The 19939-nt window shown below is 32.2% G+C and overlaps 1 protein-coding gene across 1 annotated transcript; it reads right to left on the bottom strand.

Moving 5' to 3' along the window:
• Positions 1–13559: 13559 nt before the first annotated feature.
• Positions 13560–15536, bottom strand: LOC122313950 (uncharacterized protein At4g06744-like). The gene has a single exon (XM_043129294.1). The coding sequence runs from the start codon at positions 15455–15457 to the stop codon at positions 13853–13855; it is 1605 nt and encodes a 534-aa protein (XP_042985228.1). The 5' UTR covers positions 15458–15536; the 3' UTR covers positions 13560–13852.
• Between the last annotated feature and the right edge of the window lie 4403 nt (positions 15537–19939).

Below are 19939 nucleotides of genomic sequence, written 5' to 3'. Positions count from 1 at the left end.
CAATTTGCCCCGACAAGTACACAACACAAATTGAGTACAACTGGAGCCACCGCTAGGCTTAAAAAAAAAACCTTTTGTTTTTGTTTTTCAAATCATTTTTTAATATTAAAAAAATATAAATAATTAATAATAATATTAAATAATTTTTTCTTAATAATTAAGAAAAAAAAATAAAAATAAGCAGCAGTAACCCTAGCGGTGACCTCAGCATTTCTCAATTACAATTACTTGGAAAGTCTAACATTCTTATCATAAATGAAAAATCTTCTTGCCATCCTCACACTTCACACACTACACTTGTTTTAATTTTTTTTTTTATTTTTTCTATAATAAATATATAGTATGTAGATGATAAATGGAATAATTTAATTAGTTTAATAAGAATAAAATAAAATAAAATAAAAATAAAAAATAATATTTTAATATATAAAATGTGTGGTGTGGGATGATGTGTAGCATTTCTCTATAATAAATACTTATAATTTCTTTTTTTTTTCCTGATATTAGTATCGTTCTGATCTACGACGCTAAGATTACTTACCAATCTAGCATGTGAATCGCAGAACCGTAAAATTGATATATTCTTTGGTATTTAATTCTTCTTCAATATTACTTAAATATAAAATATTTTTAATTTTTAATTTTTTATCTAATCATTAAAATTTTTTCAAACTTTCAATCAAAATATAAAAAATAATATTAATTTTTCAAAATTTAAAATAAAAAAATAAATATTCAAATAATTATTTAATTTTATAATATTTTTATCCTTTCTTATTTTCTGAAATTAAATTAAATATTTTAATTTAAATAATTTCACTATACTCTTCGCTAAATAAGAGGCTGCTGCTGCCTGCCCTCTCACTTTCGGAGACAATTAAGTAGCCGTTGGGGGGTTGCGCTCGCACATGATGCATTAAAACGTTCTCACTCGATTAAGTGATTGAACGAACAAGACAGGCTGGACGGGAGGACAAAACGTCGTACCAAATATCCCCGAAAACGGTTGATTACTATAGTTGTGTATGAAAATTATCTACAAATTGGATATCTTCCTTAAATGTAAAGTTAGATATATTTGTAGATTACGCAATCATTACATAATTTTTTAAAAAAAAAAAATTAAATTATATTATTAAAAAAATAATTTTTTAATTGAATTCAGTATTTACTTTTTTTTTTTAAAAAGATTATTACAACTTTTACATTTCATAATTACAAATATCATCATTAAAAAAAAAAAAAAACTCTTACACGAGCCTATCATTATCTAAACGGTACCTTCATCTCATTACCTCATTTAATCTCATTTTATTTTATTTCATTCAAAATTTGAAAGTAAATTGGTGACAATATTTTCCATTTGTGGGGACGTGCGCTTGGAGCTTGGTGTGAGCTTAATACAGCAACCACGACCTTTTGCAAAGCATGAATTTCTCCACTGTTCCTTGATTCAGGCTATTTGTGCATAGAAAAAAAGGTATTTATAATTATGAATTTTATAACTACCATGTAATTGTTTTTTAAAAAATAAATCAAATGTAAGATTTACATCATTAAAATTAATTTTTTAATAATAGACTTAATTTTTTTTTAAATAATTACACGATATTTACGCACTTCATAATTATTTATACAATTACTCTTATGTGCATGACTAATATTCGTAATATTTATGTACACGCCGTACCATATATCATCGACAACAGTTGAGTATTATAGTTGTGTATGAAAATTATTTACAAATTGGACAAAAATCTCTGTCAAAAGTAATGTTAGTTACATTTGTATAGTGTGTAAATATTATATAATTATTTTAAAAAATAATGAGTTTTATTATTAAAAAATTAATTTTTTACATAAATTTCTTATTTATTCATTATTATAAAAAAGAAAAAAAAACAGATTACGCAATACTTATGCATTCCACAATTACAAATATCATTTCTAAAAAAAAAAAAAATAAACTTACATAAGACTATCAAAACAACGATGACAAGAAGTTGTTGACAGAATTTGACCTTTCTTTTCTATTAAGATATTTAATTAATACTAATTCGAAAGTTGATATGTAAATTCGTGACAAGATTTTCCATTTTTTGATGGGGGATGTGCGCTTGGAGCTTGGTATGAGCTTATTAGCAACCACGACCTTTAGCAAACCATTAATTTCTTCGCAGTTCCTTGATTCAGGCTACTTGTGCGAATCACTAATAGTCTTAATATTTATGTACACCTGTCAATTGTATTTTACATGTATATAAGCTGGAGTTCATTGTATGTATACTGCACTTTTGTAACTTGAGATTAATATACAACTTTACTTTTCCCTCTTCTCTAGTTTTCTCTCCTTCAGCCCTTATTTTGTGATTATTTATTTATGTTATAATATCATACCAAAATTGTAAGAAGCTTAATCCATGGGTACTTCGTCGACCTCGGCTCCGCCTTTTGCTGCAGAGGATGCCTCCAGTCCATATTTCTTACATCACGGCAATACTCCAAGTGCTCAACTTGTTTCTCAACTTCTTTCTGATGAAAATTACCATACATGAAATCGGTAAAGGACCATGGCTTTTAATCGCCCAGAATAAAATTTCTTTTGTTGATGGTACTCTATTGAAACCTCCTGAGAATAATCCTTTTCAGTTCTTGGATTCGATGTAACACAATGATTCTTTCTTGGATCTTGAATTAGAGTTATTTTCATTGAATATGTTGTCGATATATGGAAAGATCTTTGATCGTGATTTTTTCAAAGCAATGATCCTCGTATTTTTCAACTTCGCAAGGCCGTTTCTAGTTTGAATCAAGAATAGTTATCAGTCAGTGTGTATTCTACTCATTTGAAAGCCTTATGGGATCAAATGCAGAATTATCGACCTTTACCGACATGTTCTTGTTGTGCTGTAAAAAGTGAGGTGGAATTTCACCAACAAGAATATGTTTTACAATTCTTGATGGGCCTTAATGAGTCTTATGCTAACATTTGAGGTTAGATCTTGTTTTCTAATCCTCTCTCTCCCATCAACTAAGTTTTTTCACTTGTACTCTGAGAAGAAAGACAGCGCCATAACAGTCAGTGGTCTATCCCTAGCAATTTTGCTTCTGAACCCGTGGCTATGGTCACCCAATCCCAACCAACAAAATTTTAAAATAAATTTATTGAAAAACAAAGCACTTCATGCAAGGATAAACCTTATTGGAGTCACTGTGGGATTTAGGATCATACAGATGACAAATGCTATCAAATTCAAGGATTCCCGCCTGGTTTCAAATTCACCAAGACCAAGCAAGTATTTGATAAATCTGGACCTCACTCAGGCATTAATGGTTCTACAACCAATTCTAGTCCAATCATGCATTTTTCTCAGGAGTAGTGTCAACAACTCATTTCAACGCTTCAATCTCAATCCTTTTTACATAATTCATCCCCTATTCCACAAAACTTAACTATTTGTTAATAATGTACGTAGGTATTGTTTCATCACTTGACAATACTTCAAGTTCCAATGTTCCTTCATTTTCAAGTACAAATTGTTCATTTCTTCCATATTCATTTGTTTTTTCTGTTAATCAAGATCTTCATACAGAATCCGTCATTAATTCTTGGATTTTTGACATTGGTGCAACTGATCATATGATCAATTTCCTTCATTTGTTCACATATGTTCCTTCCTCCATCAATATTTTAGTTCAATTACTAAATAGTAATTTTGTTCCAGTCACTCATATTGGTAATGTTCAAATTTATGCATCTTTAATACTTAAATGTGCTCTCTATATTCTCTCTTTTCATCGTAACCTCATCTCAATTAGCAAATTAGTGTCTCGACTACATCGTTGCCTCATATTTCTTCACAATTTTTATTTCTTATTGGACCTCTCCAACTGAAAGACAATTGGAGTGGGTAAAGAAGTTTGAGGCCTCTATCATTTATTGCAAGGTTCACAAAGAAGATTGTTGATGATTCTTCAATTTCTTTTTCCAATTGTAATTACAATTCCATTGTTAATCATGCCTTTGGAATCTAGCATTGTAGATTAGGACATGTATCTCCCTCTCGAATGAAGTTCTTGCTTCATGAATTCTTACCCAATTTCATACTTTAGTTCAAATAACTCCTATTGTAAGATTTGTCCTCTTGCAAAGCATTAAAAGATTGCATTTTCCTACTAGTACTTCAACTTCTTCTTCTATATTTGATCTAGTATATTGTGATATTTGGAGACCTTATTCGGTGATTTCTTATGATGGTTTCTGTTATTTTCTTACTCTAGTTGATGATTTTAGTAGATGTACATAGGTTTATCTCATAAAGTCTAAATCAGAAGCTAGGAATTATATTCAATCTTTCTTTTAATTGGTTCAAACTCAATATCAATGCACCATCAAGGTAATTATATCTGAAAATGGACCTAAGTTTGACATGAAACAATTCTTTAACTCTCATGGTGTTTTACATCAAAAGAGTTGTCCTTATTCTCCTCAACAAAATGTTGTTGCGGAAAGAAAACATTAGCATATTCTTAACATTGCTCGAGCTCTTATGTTCCAATCATTTTTGTTCTTTATACTTTGGAGTGACAGTAATCTAATTGCAATCTATCTTAAAGCACTCTCATTGGATTATTTATATCTAAAACTAAAGTCTCTTTTTATCTATTAGACATAAAAATCACTTGCAATGGATTATCTAAAATCAAATTTTTTAGCTTTTAGCTACAATACATGTAAAGATAAAATTAAATTTGATAGTTACTGTTCCACAAGCAAATCTTTATTTTATTATTTTTTAAGTCCCTCTCATTTGATAGTTACTTTTTCAAAATCTTTTTTATTTTTTAATCCATCATTTAATTAGAATATGATTACTAATTAACATATAATAAGTAAAATAGTAAAATATGATAAAATAAAATAAAATAATAATTAAAAAAATTAAATATTTATTAATTTATTAATTATTTATTATTATCTAATATATAAATAGATAATCTAATGTAAAAATTTGATATAAATAGTTAAAGTCAAATTCATCTTATATTATTTTATTGTTATATAATGAAAAAATGGCTATTCCAATATGGAGATTTATGTAAATGGAATAACTAATATCTAAATTCATCTTACATTCATAAAAAATGTCATTTACATATGCATAATTCAATAACAATGCTCTTATTAATGTTCTTCCTACACTCCTACCAAATCACTAATCTTCTTATGCAATTCTATTTTCTATTAAACCGACTTACAACTACTTGAAAACTTTTAGCTGCATTTGTTATGTTTATGTTCTAACACATAAAACAGAATTTGATCCTCGAGTACAACCCTACATATTTCTTGGTTAACCCACTAGTGTGAAAGGTTGCAAAGTTTATAGCCTTTTTCACCGTACTGTTATATTTCCAGAGATGTCATCTTTCATAAAAATGCCTTTCCTTCTCAATCTAATAATTCATATTCATCATTCATTTCTATCCCTTCCAAATCTTCAATACCTAATATTGCTCTTCCTACTCCTATTTCAATTCCACCACCTTATTCTACAGCTTCCCATGTACATGCAGATGATTCTAATTTCCACCTAAATAATTCCTCAACTACTTCAGTTCCTTCACATAACCTTTTAAGGTCATCATGGTCTGATAAGCAACCTCAATACTTGCAAGATTATCATTGTAATTTGGCCTCATTTCAGCATTCACTCCATCAGTCTTCCATGTATGATGGTATTGTTTCTGCATTCAAAGGTAAAAAAACATTTCCTCTCTTCTTGTATCTCTTACTCTAGACTCTCCCCATCACATTTAGCATTCACCTTAGCTACTTCCTCTCACTTTGAACCTAAATTTTTTTTCCAAACCATTAAATTTCCTAATTGGAAAGAAGCAAGGTAAGCTGAGATTTCTGCTCTTGAAGCAAATAATATTTGGACCTTAACTGAACTTCCTCCATGAAAACATCTAATTGGATGTAAATGGGTTTATAAGTGCAAACTTAGGTCAGATGGGTCTTTGGAGTAATACAAGGTTAGATTAGTAGATAATGGCTACACTCAACAAGAGGGAGTTGATTATTTTGATACATTTTCACCTGTAGCAAAACTCACTACCTTTGCTTCCTTTAGCTGCCCCTTAGAATTGGTGTTTGCAGCAGCTTGATGTTAATAATACATTTTTTTATGGAGTTTTACATGAAGAAGTGTATATGATACTTGTAACAGCCTGTTAAAAATTCAATTGTGAAATTTCAATTAACTTTAGAAACCTCGTGAAAATCCCATAAGTTTTCACGAATCCATTAATCGTATAGGTTTTTGTCTAACTATATAGTTGGTGTTATTATTTACTATGGTATCAGAAGTGTATTTTTGATTATTGGAGATAGTTAGAAGTGTCAAAATGTATTATGGTTTGTGCCATTAGACTCGGAGGGTTATTTAAAGTCTTATGGCGCAATAACATTTTTTCATATTTTCGGACAAAACGTCTGTTCAAAACTGTAGATATTATTGGATAAAAAGAAATATCTTAAGATAATTTTCGTGAATATTATTGGGTAAAAATATTTTGAGTTGATTTTTATAGATATTATTAGATAAAAATATCTTAAGTTGATTTTTTATAGATATTATTGGATAGAATATTATGAGATAATCTTTAATAGATATTTTGAATAGGAGAAAACTAGACTCAACTCTCAACTCCAGCCTTATCATCTTCCATATCTCATCCATAAGTATTTCCAGCCACCCATTCCCACCAAATTATCTTCATTTACACTTTCCATTGAAAGAATATCAAACACTCTCTCTCGAACAGATTTTAGGAGGTCTTTTGCACACTCATTTCGAAGCTTTTGTAAGTATTTTATCATAAAATATCTTTCATATAAGTTGTTCCTTTTTTAGTCTAGTTTACGTGAATATCTTATTTGTCCCATTTGAAAATCATTTGGTCAGTCAAATATTGTATAAACTATAGAAAGGTTATTCTGGGAGATAAACTGGAGAATATGTTATAGTTTGGAGTTTTTGACCAAGCTAATGGATAGATATTGGTCCGAAATTTTTATGGAGTATTGTTAACATGTGTATATGATTATTGGTTGAGGATTTTTGTATGATTAAAGGTTTTGATGAAATATTTTTTTAGATTTAGAAACTTAGAAACTGGAAGAGGAAAGACAATTTCTGTTTTGAGAAAGTTTAACTCTTTGGTGGTCTAAACCTATTCCAATGACTTTGATAATTTTATTGGAGGATCCTAAGCATCTTATATACATGTATATTATTATTTTGAAGATATTTGATATTAGTTTCAAATATATGAAATTTTATGCAAAGAGATATTCAGATAAGCCAAAGTGTGGATGTTCTTGGCTAAATTTATGTTTTGGTTAATTTTTAACCATGTGATCTTGAATTAGAAGCTTATATATGTTTTAAGATATCTTTTTAAACCATGTGATGACTTGATTTGAATATCACATATTTATAAGTCATAGATCAAAAGGTTGATCAAAACAAGTTGGAAACAAAAATCAATAGAAATAGCATATGGAAATTTCGGCCCTATGGAGTTTTAATAGTTGTGATTAGTTTTAAATTTTTCTAAATTGATATTTGAGTTGAGGATAAAATTTACATGAGGCATGTAAATTTTGGTGACTTTTGGAGTTAGTATGCAAAATCCTTAAGTTATGGGTAAAACGGTCATTTTCCTACATGTAGAGAGTAAAATGAAAATTTTACTCTTTAAGTTAGTATTTTCCATATTTCAAGTTATTAGTGATTTAGTGCTAACTTTTAGAATCACTAATTACAGTTCCTCGTGATCGCGCTTGAGGTTTTATAACAAACGCGGAGATCGAGGTAAGTTAGCTTTTAACTTACTAGCAGTCTACTGTGTATGTGTGCTAAGTAAAGGAACTACAGTGTATGTATGTGTGTTATCATATATGTCATGCCATGCCAAATTATCACGTAATTTTCTATTATACAAAATTTATTCTGTCATCAATTTTTTATCTGTTACATAATATATTCTGTCATGTATTACTGTACCTTACAAGTACGTCATGCTAAGTATGTCATCTATTACATGTATGTCAAGTCATGTAATATTCACTGTTGCAAGTATGTCATGTTAAATATGTTGTCTATTATATGTTATGTCATGTTACGAAATGTTTCTATCTCAAGTTGGTCATGTATTTCAAGTTATGTTCAAGTCACGTTATGTTACGTCAGGGCTTCAGTCATTTCGTATTCCAGTCACGTTTCATCTTGATTACTTATGTATGGGGTCACAGCAATTGTGGCGCATACACTACGTGAGACACAGCAATTGTGACACGTAGAATACATGGGGCCACAACAACTGTGGAGTATGTATTTAAGCAGTTAAAGAATAAGTTTTCATAGAATACATGGGGTCACAACAACTGTGGAGTATGTATTTACACGTAGAATACATGGGGCCACAACAACTGTGGAGTATGTATTTTTCATGTGAAGTCAAGTTTGTGTAGAATACATGGGGCCACAACAACTGTGGAGTATGTATTTACACGTAGAATACATAGGACCACAACAACTGTGGAGTATGTATTTTTCATGTTAATTCAAGTTTCAAAGCAAGTTCATGCTAAGTCAAGTTTCAGATCAAGTTCATGTCAAGTCAAGTTCAGTTCATGTTTCAATTTAAGTTATGTCAATTATGCTATGTTGTACGCTAAGTTATGCTTTAATTACTTATGAATTTGATTATGCATTTATGCTTTTACTGTCGTCCATGCATTATTAGCTTGTGTGGAAGTTTTTTATTAACTTACTGAGATTTGTAATCAAATCTCACTTTGGTAGTCCCAACTACCATTCCCCCCGAATGGTAGATCTTATTACAGGACTTGAAGGAGAATCAGGAGCTGATCAACTAGATACAGTTGACTAAGCGACGGTGCGACATAAATGTTAATATAGTAATTAACGTAAATTACTACTTGTACGATTGAGTTGCATCTCTAGTACTTTTTGGATCATAATCATTTTGGACTAGTGTTGTGATCTTAGTTGTTCAATGAATTTTTATGTATGAAGTATGTTTTAAACATTTGGGATATTTTCAATTTGGTGCATAGTATTGCTAAAGAAAAAATTTATCCGCTGCGAATATTGCATATTATATGTCATGAACGGGTGCATGTAACCTTGTGTTGCATGTCTTGACGCTTCAAATGTCCGTCCAATCCCAAACGAAATTTGGGGGCGTCACAATACTGTCTTCTGCCTCTGCACATTTCAATGATACTCGAGTTTGTAAGCTCAATAAGTTCTTATATGGCTTAAAACAAGCCTCTAACTAGTGATTTTTCACGTTTTCCACTATCTTACTTGCCTATGGCTTTATACAATTAAAGTCAAATTATTCCCTTTTTAGCAAGGCCTTGGGTTCTTCTTTCATGGTTCTCTTGGTATATGTGGATGATATCTTAATTGCTAGCAAATATTCTTCTTCAATTTCTGCACCCAAGTCCTTTCTTGATTCTAAATTTAGGCTTAAAGATCTAGGGAATCTTAAATATTTCCTAGGGCCTGAAGTTGATAGATCATCCACTAGTATATCTCTTTAACAACGTAAATATGCTTTAGAACTTCTCTCAGATTCAGGTTTATTGGCTGCTAAACCAGCTCAATCCCCCATGGACCAAAACTACAAGTTATCCAAAGTTGATACTACTTTATTGGCTTATCCCAGTTTATATAGAAGGTTTATTGGTCGTCTCATTTACAGATTTACTTGACAATAATCAGACCAGACGTCTCTTATATTGTAAATACACCAAATCAGTTCCTAGACAAGCCATGTTAGTCTCATCTTGATGTAGCCAATCGTGTACTCAGACATGTGAAATTAAATCATGACCAAGGGATTTTCTTTTCTAGATCCTCCTCTACACAACTAAAAGCTTTTTGTAGCTCTGATTGGGCTGCCTGCCTTGACACTAGAAGATCAGTTACTAGCTTTTGAGTTTTTATGGTGATTTTCTTGTTGCTTGGAAATCAAAAAAGTAAACGATAGTATCTCACTCATCTGCTGAAGCTAAATATTGTTCAATGGCTACTACAACATGTTTGCAATTAAATGGCTTACAACTTTACTTAAAGCATTTCCCATTTCCATTAAATCACCATTGTTCTTTCCTATGACAACAATAAGGCTGCTATACATACTGTTGAAAATCATTTTTTTCATGAGAGAACAAAGTATATTCAGATAGATTGCCATCTAGTTCATGATATGATTCAAGCTAGTTTCATACAAACTTTACATATATCTACACAATTTTAGCTAGCTGATATTCTTACTAAGTCTCTTACTCATGATAGATTTCAGTTTCTTGATGGCAAGCTGGGACTCCTTAGTTCATCTAGTCCAGCTTGAACATCCAAACACTAATTTCAAATCTTTTATCTAATCATTACAATATTTTCAAACTTTTAAATAAAACATAAAAAATGATTTAACTTTTTCAAATATCAAAATAAAAATGATATTAAAAAATTACATTTTAACCATCTTTTAACTTTATAATTTTTTTATTTAAATTTTTTTCTCGTTACCAAAATTATATAAAAATTTTAATTTAAATTATTTTATTATAATTAACAAATTATTTCATTAATATTTACAGATTTCTTATTTCATCTTTGTAACCAAACGATGTATTTTTAATCTTGAAAGTTATAAAGATCATTTCTTTATTATATATTGAAATTATTGAAAACTCGTGCCAGTGATGCGAATATATTTTGTGACGTACAACGCTCTTGTATATCTACCATGTACATGTGAATTTTATTACTTGTGAAATGACACATTCACCGGTGAGGCAGAAAAAAAATACTAATTGACTTTCAATGGGAGGCTTAAAAAAGCATAATTTTGAAATTATAAATGGGACAGAATCTCCAAGACTTTATTTAAAGATAATATCCAAAAAATTGAAAGGTGCATTTCTTTGTACAAGCGATCATATTGAGTTTAATCTGCGTAGTTGCAGGCCCTTTATTATGTTTCGACGTCTGTGTTCGTTTCTTCTTTTTCAGGCACCCTCTCATCCCAACGAACAACGTTTTGGGCCTGACCCATCTCTCAAGAAAGTCTACTATCTAGTACAACAAGATGTTTAGGCATCCCTTCTATGTTTGTTATATGATTAATATTACGTATAATTATAAAATATATAAATATTATATAATTATTTTAAAAAAGTATTATTATTAAAAACTAATTATTTATTATATAAATTTTATATTTATTTAATTTTTTTAAAATAATTATACGATACTTATTATGTACAATGAACACATATTCTTTTTTGAGACGTGCTACATACCGTCTCGATTTTGAGACTACTTTGCAATCCGCACGTGTATGTCAGTTAAATGACTAAAAAGTCATTAAACTTTCATGAGCAAAGAGAAATCAGAAAGAGCACCTTCCCTCCTTGGTCTTCAAAAGAGAGAGTGCCATCAACGCCCATCGACGACCTCCTCATCAATGCCCATCGGCAACCTCTACCTCCACTGCCCATTGACGCCTATTGGTTTGGTTCTTTGTTTTAATAACTTCTCCTTTTGGTTTGATTAAATGAATCTGTTGGAGTGAAAAAATCAAATCTATTGGTTTGATTTGGAATATTGTTTGGGGTGAAAAAAGAAGCATCCACACCAAAATTAAATAAGCAGATTACGAGTTTACTTAGTTTTAGCAACACAATATCCGCATTATGTGAACTTATACAAATTTTAGGAAAAATATTTAACTCCGAAACTACAGGAAGGAAAAAAAAAATGAAGTAGGAAAGAGATGCATTGTATCTTGATTGTCTGGCTGAAATGGATTAAAAGATTCTGTAGCTCCACTGGATGTTTCTCACAGCTAGAACAAGCTGTTTCTTCAGGTTGTCTAGCATTCTCCCCTCCATTTGGAGTGTAGGAAATTGAGGAGGAGTGGCCCCCACTAATTCTTGGTTAAAATAAAACTTCTACTTCAATTGGGTTCCAATGTGCAGTTCGATGGTGAGGGGCGAGGGGAGTGAAATTTCATTTGAGGAAGGAAAATTTCTCTAAAGGTCAGAAGACCTTGGGCGTCTCTAGATTTGTAATGAAACACTGTATTTTATTTAAGTTTGCAATGCAATCCCCGAACGGGGACTGTAAATAAATTTACTTTTTTTTTTTTTTAAATAACTATTTGAAGAAGAAACCATCGATAATGACTATCTCTTTCCCCGACAAAAGTGGAGTTGAATTAGTCGCATGCAATAATTAATATGAAGGAATTATAAAAAGGAGTAACGTGAGCAAGGGGACAATTATTTTTTTAAGATTAGTATTAGAGAGTTGAAATTAATTATTGGTTTAGTTCCTTTTAAGACAGAGTCATTGAATGATTGAACCATTTCATCAAACAAATTAACGTTGAAACTGTCACTAACCCAACCAGGAAGCTGGAGAAACGAAGTACTAAGTTGTCAATATTGATCAAAGGGTAACACCTCCTTTACTCCTCTTTTATTATTAAGATATATATATATATATATATATATATTTTATCTTTTCATTCTTTAAATTTAGATGAAAGATCTCAAAACATGACATTTTTATGTAATTTAAAAGAAAATAAATTTAATGTAATTCAATTAAATTTATTTTCTTTTAAATTATATAAGAAGGTTATGTTTTAAAATTTTAAATCTAAATTTAGAGAGTAAAATGAACAAAATAATAATTAATAAAATAATAATAAAAAAGGTGCGAGGGTATATTGATTCAAACTAAATTTTGATAGTGGTAGGAAAGACGGGCAACCGACAGACCACACAAAACTTCACGTGCACACCGGGTTGGAAACCCATGATTAACAGATGTGAAATGAAAATGATATCATCCCACGTCTCAGTCGAAGCGTAATGGTCTTCGTATTTAATAATCTATCCTTTTTTTTATTATTATTTTAAGGAACAAATGCAAAATAAATATATACTTAAAAAAAGGAAAGAAAAATGGGTATGATAATGAGTGCCAGATTAGACGGTGTCTCCATGGACCCACCATGTTCATAATTTTCTCCCCGGTCTTTCCTGCCCTAAGTGCCCTTCCTCGAGGTTTGTGACTACTGGCTTTCAATTTGTCTTAAAAAAAAAAAAAAAAAATCAACTCCTAAAATATCACAATCATGGGAAGGAAATTAGAAACGTAAAGATTAAAGAGAACTAAAATAAAGTAAAAATAAATAAATAAAGGAAGTGAGGATCATATATATATATATATATATATAGATAATATTAGGATTACTTAAAATGTGGGCAGTGGGCCATGCAGTACAGCCTGGACCGTGCTCGTGGGATTTTGCCTTTATATAGTGCAATCTTAACTATCTCATCCCTAATAGATAGAGCTGTTTTCATTATGGAGAAGAAAAGTCGTTGTCCCACTCAATTCAGACTTTAACGGAGAAGGAAAGGAATCGTAACCATGGCATTTACCAATTACCAGCTAATTATATCTCATTCATACATCATCGGAACAATATCCTCATGAGGAATACAATTTAGCACCGACTACATATATGCATTTAGCATCTGGTAATGATGATCAAGATGCCTAATAATTATGGTAATTACAGTACTAGTACTGCTTATTCATGAACTTACAGTTTTTAATTACTGACAATGATATATATATAAAGACACGTAATTACTAAAGAGCAAAGCTGGCCTGATCCCCCGATGACCCCATCTTCGTTAATCGAGTCAATTTAAAGAGCAAGAAAATCACGACCCATGCGGCGTAAGAGCGTCATAGGACAATGGCGAAGTGGCTGCAACCGTTGGTTGATGATCATCGGGACCTGAATAATACTTATTCTTGCATGGAATGTAAGACTGGTACATCTTATAGGAGGGGCAGGTGTGGTACTTGTTCTTGGTGAAAAAATTAGCACATTCCTCCTCTTCTCTCTGATTTGGAAGATCAATAATGCAATTCATTCGAACATTAAGAACGCCCTTTCCTATCAACTTCCTGCATTCGGGGCCGACTTCGGTGATGTAGTTGAATGATAACGTGAATTTAGACAAGTTAGGTAGCTTGCAGATGGCCTCCGGGATCGCCCCATAGAATTGGTTCTTATCCAAAATAAGCAATGCTATTTTGGCCAGGCACTGAAATGACTGGGGTATGGGACCTGTCAACATGTTACGGCTCACATCAAACACAGTTGCCCGTTTCAAGCGGCCAATCTCGGGTGGCAAGCATCCCGAGAGCTGGTTGTTCAAGAAGAGCACCTCAATAAGGTTTTCTGAAGTTTTGCCAGTGCCAATGCTTGGTGGGATTTTCCCCGTGAACTTGTTGTTGGCAAAAGTGAGATACAGAGCTGACGTGGAGCCAAGATTGTCGGGAAGCTCTTGCACAAAGTTGTTGTTATTGATGAAGATCACGTCCACGTCTAGGTTGAACACTCCAGGTGGCACTGTGCCGTACAAGGAGTTAAACCGGAGGTCCAAGAACGTCAATTTTTTGGCTCCAAGAACTTCCATTGGAAACTGGCCGGATAACTTGTTGTTGCTTAGATCAAGCTCAAAGAAGTACTTCAGGGTGGAGATCTTCTTGGGGACGAGGCCGGTGAAATTGTTGGAGTTTGCGTGGAACACGGTTATATCTGGTAACTCGTCCACGAAGCCAGCGAGTGGGAGGTTGCCGCCGTCCTTACGGCCAAACAAGAAGCCATTGAAGTCCACTGCAGAAAGAGCTCGTTGATTGAAGTCCGGACGCGTGTCACAATATAAGCCCTTGTACTTGCATATGTCGTCGCCCTTCCATGACTTGAAAATGTTCTTTGGGTCTGAGGTGGCCAATTTTTGAAATTTTCGAAGAACGGGTTTGACTAGTTCAAGTCGCGAAGGCGGTGGTGGTCGTGGTGGCGGTGGAGATGGGGGCGGTGGCGGTCGTGGTGGCGGTGGCGGTCGTGGTGGCGGTGGAGATGGTGGTGGCGGTGGCGGTCGTGGTGGCGGTGGAGATGGTGGTGGCGGTGGCGATGGGGGCGGTGGAGATGGGGGCGGCGGTGGCGATGGGGGCGGTGGAGATGGGGGCGGCGGTGGCGATGGGGGCGGTGGAGATGGGGGCGGCGGTGGCGATGGGGGCGGCGGTGGAGATGGAGGTGGGGGGCAAACGGGTTCAGGAGGGGGAGGAGGACAGTCTACGTATTCAGGAGCAGGAGCAGGATAATTGCCACCGCCACCACCACCTATGATTATCTCCAATGCTTCTCTATTGGACCCAACAACAGGATCACCAGCAGCCACCTCATAGTGCAAACATTGATGAAGCAAGCATGTCGATAGCAAAAGAAATGGAACACAAAACGAGAGGGTGACCATCTCTGATCCCTCTGTGCAAGTTAGCTAGGGACTCTCAAGATCAGTAGATTAGTTTAAGGTAATGTTATATAGAGGGAGCGTAGACTGCATGGAGAAAAGTCAGAGAGGCATTCTGTTCCATTCACGGGCAATACAGATGACACTGCTGGAAAAGTTTGTCCGGGGTTGGAGGCTGTTGCCCTCTCATTGTCACGAGTGAGACACTTTCTTGTCATTACCGTAATTTCCCACATACTTTTTCAGCACTCTGTTTTTCTGGCTCCGGGCTCGTTCGCATTCGGAGGTAAGTGAGATATGAGGGGTATGAAATTAAAAGTTAAATAAAATATTATTTTTTAATATTATTATTTTAAAATTTAAAAAAATTAAATTAAAATTTAATAATAAATTATTTATTATATTTTATGTAAAAAATTTAAAAATTATAATGATGAGATAAAATAAAATATTCTTTATCTCTAAATCCAAATGAGTTACCGGCTTTAAAAAAAAAAAAAAAAAAAAAAAGAAGAAGGGAAAACTATAGGTAGGTCCTTCGTTTTGGCGTGGAACACCACTTGCTGCTGATCAAATGGATTGCAGTTCAATATTTCACAGGAATTGGACTAATCATAAGTAAAATTCTTCAATTAACTTGGTGCATGGGGAGACTACTGATACTTTTTTGTACTTACAATTATAAAAGTCTATACCCAATGGCCCCCTCTCTCGAACAATGGTCTGCAAGGGTTATGCTACACAACCCCCCGACCCCCCAACACTCTACCTATTTTTTAATTTTTATTATTTTATTTTTTATCAAATATTTAATATATAAATAAATAATTAATTAATTAAATTAATTTAAAAAAATAAATTTAAAAAAAAAATATTAAAAAAATATTAAAAAATAAAAAAGAATTGGGGTGTTGGGGTTGGGGGGTTGGGAAGATTTATTCGGTCTGCAATCAAATTGCAGAGGCAAAAGACAAATCTAGAACTTTATCTGCCGTATTAATTATATATATATATATTAAAATTTTTAAAACTTTCTTAAACATCTTTATTTATTTTTTTTTTATTATTTATAAATTATTTTATTATTATAAATAAATTTTTCATCTCATCTTAATATCTAAACGAAACGTAATATAATTAAAAATTTAAACATCTTTATTTAAATTATTTTATTATTATTTATAAATTATTTTATTATTATAAACAGATTTTTCTTCTCATCTTAATATCTAAACGAAACGTAATATAATTGAAGATTGACACTGCTAAGCAAAACATATATATATTGTGAGAAGAAAATTGCTAATAAATTTATAAATTAATATAATTTTATGAAATATGTTAGATTAATTTTAATTTAATAATCTGACGTATTATATTAAATTACGTCAGTTTATAAATTTAATTTTACGTAATTTCTTTACATTTAAGTCGTTTTCTTTGTTAAAAATAGAATATTGGCACTGGGGTTCGAAGTCTTTGGCCAAGTCCACCCCGTCGCGGGTACCAAACAGAGGTTTTTTTATTTTTAATTTTTACGAATATTATATAAATATAGAAGTTTTAAATTGAAAGGATATCACCTACTCTATATATATAATTATTTGATGTGGAGATGTCAACAAGCTAAAGCTTGTCATTAATGAGATAAATAATTCAGGCTTAGTGTCCAATATTAGTTCTCCAATTTAATAGCTAATAATTCGGGTACTTAATTTCATACATGCAACATTATATATACAAGTTACCGCAAGTTTATACACAAAAATTTTATATGTAATTATTTTTATTTATTTTTATACATTTTATTAATATGATACGTTACATTATTTTTTTAATATAAAATTATTAATTTAACTAATCACATCAATAAAATATATAATAAATATATAAAAATGATTATACGTAATAGATTTCTTTTATACAAACGTTTAATGGATATCTTATATTTTCGAACTAATCTAAACAATTGAGATTCTTACAGTCGCCGCAATTGATGCAACCACTAATCAAGATCGATGCATGTTCATTTCTTGATGAGCTAATTACAATATTGGACCTTCTCTCTGTTTCCTTTTTCGTTTTTTTTGGAAAAATTGTTGGGATCTCAACGTTTCAAAATATATATATATATATATATATCTAATCTGTCAATTTGAAAGATTTAACACGACTAATTACAATTTTAATGAAAATAATATGTAGTACATTGAATGATTATGAAACTGATACATATGAAAATAAACAACAATATATACACTCCTACATACACTATTAATTCGGCCCTTCCAAAAGTAAATATTTTTAGTTCCGTCACTGTTCTTTAACCCTTTGGGCAAGGCACCAAACTTCGCGTTCTCGAGGGCTACCCTACGCTGATGAGTCTCCCTTGGGTGCATCCGATCGACAGCCCAATGACGTGTGCGGTTGAATGGATTATTCTTATATATTTGGACTCAGTGTGAAAATTATTGATGCAAAAATGTGAGATCATAACAAAACACGTCTTTCAAAATACACGACACGGACCACGTTACAAAATACCCTATGCCCCATTAAAAAAAAAAAAACAAGCATTGCCCATGTGGACTAGCTTTTGGGAATTAATTGGGAATCTTGTAGGTGCAATAGCCAGCTGCTAGCGGGCCATATATGACTTAATACTTTCCTTCGAATGAGATTTTTTGTTTTGTTTTTGTGCCTCGACTCCAAAAAACCGATCGGCCGGGGTACGTACTGGAAGAGTACTCGAACTTGGAGTATCAGATCAGTGAGATAAATATCGGAGAAAATAGAAATCGTGCGCGCGTTTGAACTATGTACGTACATGCACCTCCCATTTTGGCCACTAAAACCAACTCAAAGACACAGCGCCATGCAGGAGGGTGCGTGGTCGACCTTGGTGAGGCTTAAAATGGCAGCAATTACCACAACCAGAAAAAAGTGGCATATTAATTATATATTGAATATGTGAAAAAAAAAACATATGAAGAATTTAAAACAAATATTTATAGAAATAACTTATGATCGACGTTGAAAGATCAAAAGGAAGTACTATGCTGCTTTGCAAGCAGTAACAAAAGGAAACTCTCTCTCTCTCTGTATTGATGATTTGATTCGGTCCCCCATGCATGCATATATAATTGGTGTATAATGATCTCGGCCGTGTGTGGTCATTTTATGTTATCGGAATATTTTTTAGATTAAAGCTTGCAGCTTCCGTCCCATTCAAGGATGGAAAATGCTAAACCCACCACTCAGAGGGAGCTATAGCTGCCAATTTTTTTATTTTTTATTTTGTGATTTTTTTCCTTTGTGATCAAAGAAGTACTTTTTAATGATGTAGTGATTTTTTAAAAAAAAATATTTAAAAATGTAAAAAAAAAATACATATAAAAAAAAAAAAAAAACACACTTTTATAATAACAGTGGCTCCCAGCGACAGCTCAAAGCTGTGGCTGTAGTGCCGCCCTTCCAAGTATTGCCATTCAAGTTTTAAAGGCTCTGGCCTACAAGCCTTTTCTATATATATGTTACTCTTCATAGAGTACAACTCCTTTTGTCTCAAGCTTCTTTTGTTCTTATAAGATCACAATCTAATCTTACTCCCACGTTTAAAAATGTTGGGAGGAATCGCATTTTAAACCTCTGAAATATCACTTTCTTTTAAAGCAAATAAAAAAAATTACACGATATACTCTCAAAATTGACAACTCATAACATAGGGCCTCATTTGATTGTAAGACTTAACTGAGATCAACTTAATTCAGTCTAATTTTAAGTTAAGTTTAATATCTAAACACTTAACTCTCAAATTACTAAACTCATCTCAATTCAAAAACTCTTTCCACTCTACAATATTTTTTAACTCATCATCTTTTTATACATGAAACCCACAACATTTTTCAACTTTTTATAAATGGTATTAAACTCAACTTAACATTTAAACTTATTTTAAATGGGTCCCACATAACTCACTACTATCTTAAAAAATTTAGTTCAGCTCAACGTCCAAACGCAACATAAACTATCTAATTTTGACAATTTATTTGATTCATTAAGGATACAATTATTGAGATTAATAACAAATAGGACATGTGACACAATCGGTCAAATATCCCATCTCAAACATATATGCATAAATTGCAAAAATTTAAAAGTTTAGGTGTCAGTTGCTAAATTTGATAGTTTATAGTACAATTTAATTAAACCATGATAATTTGAAATTAGATACTAAACTCTCGTCTCTTTTCCGTTTTACAAAATCAATTTAGGATTTAGATCTTTACAGTACAGCATTTATAATGGATCTCAATCCTCGTCCATCAACCGGTATTGATATTTTGGGCTTTGGAAATCTTCTACCCCACTTCTTGGGAAACTTGATATGGGCCTTGTATTTTTGTTGGGTCAGATTTGGTCTCATGGTTATATGCGGAGCCCATCCTTCTTCGATTAGCCTAAAGCACAATGAACCCAAATGAA

Source organism: Carya illinoinensis, chromosome 6, assembly GCF_018687715.1.
Source record: "Carya illinoinensis cultivar Pawnee chromosome 6, C.illinoinensisPawnee_v1, whole genome shotgun sequence".
In the NCBI taxonomy this organism is placed as follows: domain Eukaryota; kingdom Viridiplantae; phylum Streptophyta; class Magnoliopsida; order Fagales; family Juglandaceae; genus Carya; species Carya illinoinensis.
This window is presented reverse-complemented; position numbering and strand designations above follow the sequence as displayed.

What these genes read in the sequence shown, in the direction of transcription:
- LOC122313950 (XM_043129294.1), bottom strand. Translation starts at nt 15,457, where the DNA reads ATGGTCACCCTCTCGTTTTGTGTTCCATTTCTTTTGCTATCGACATGC.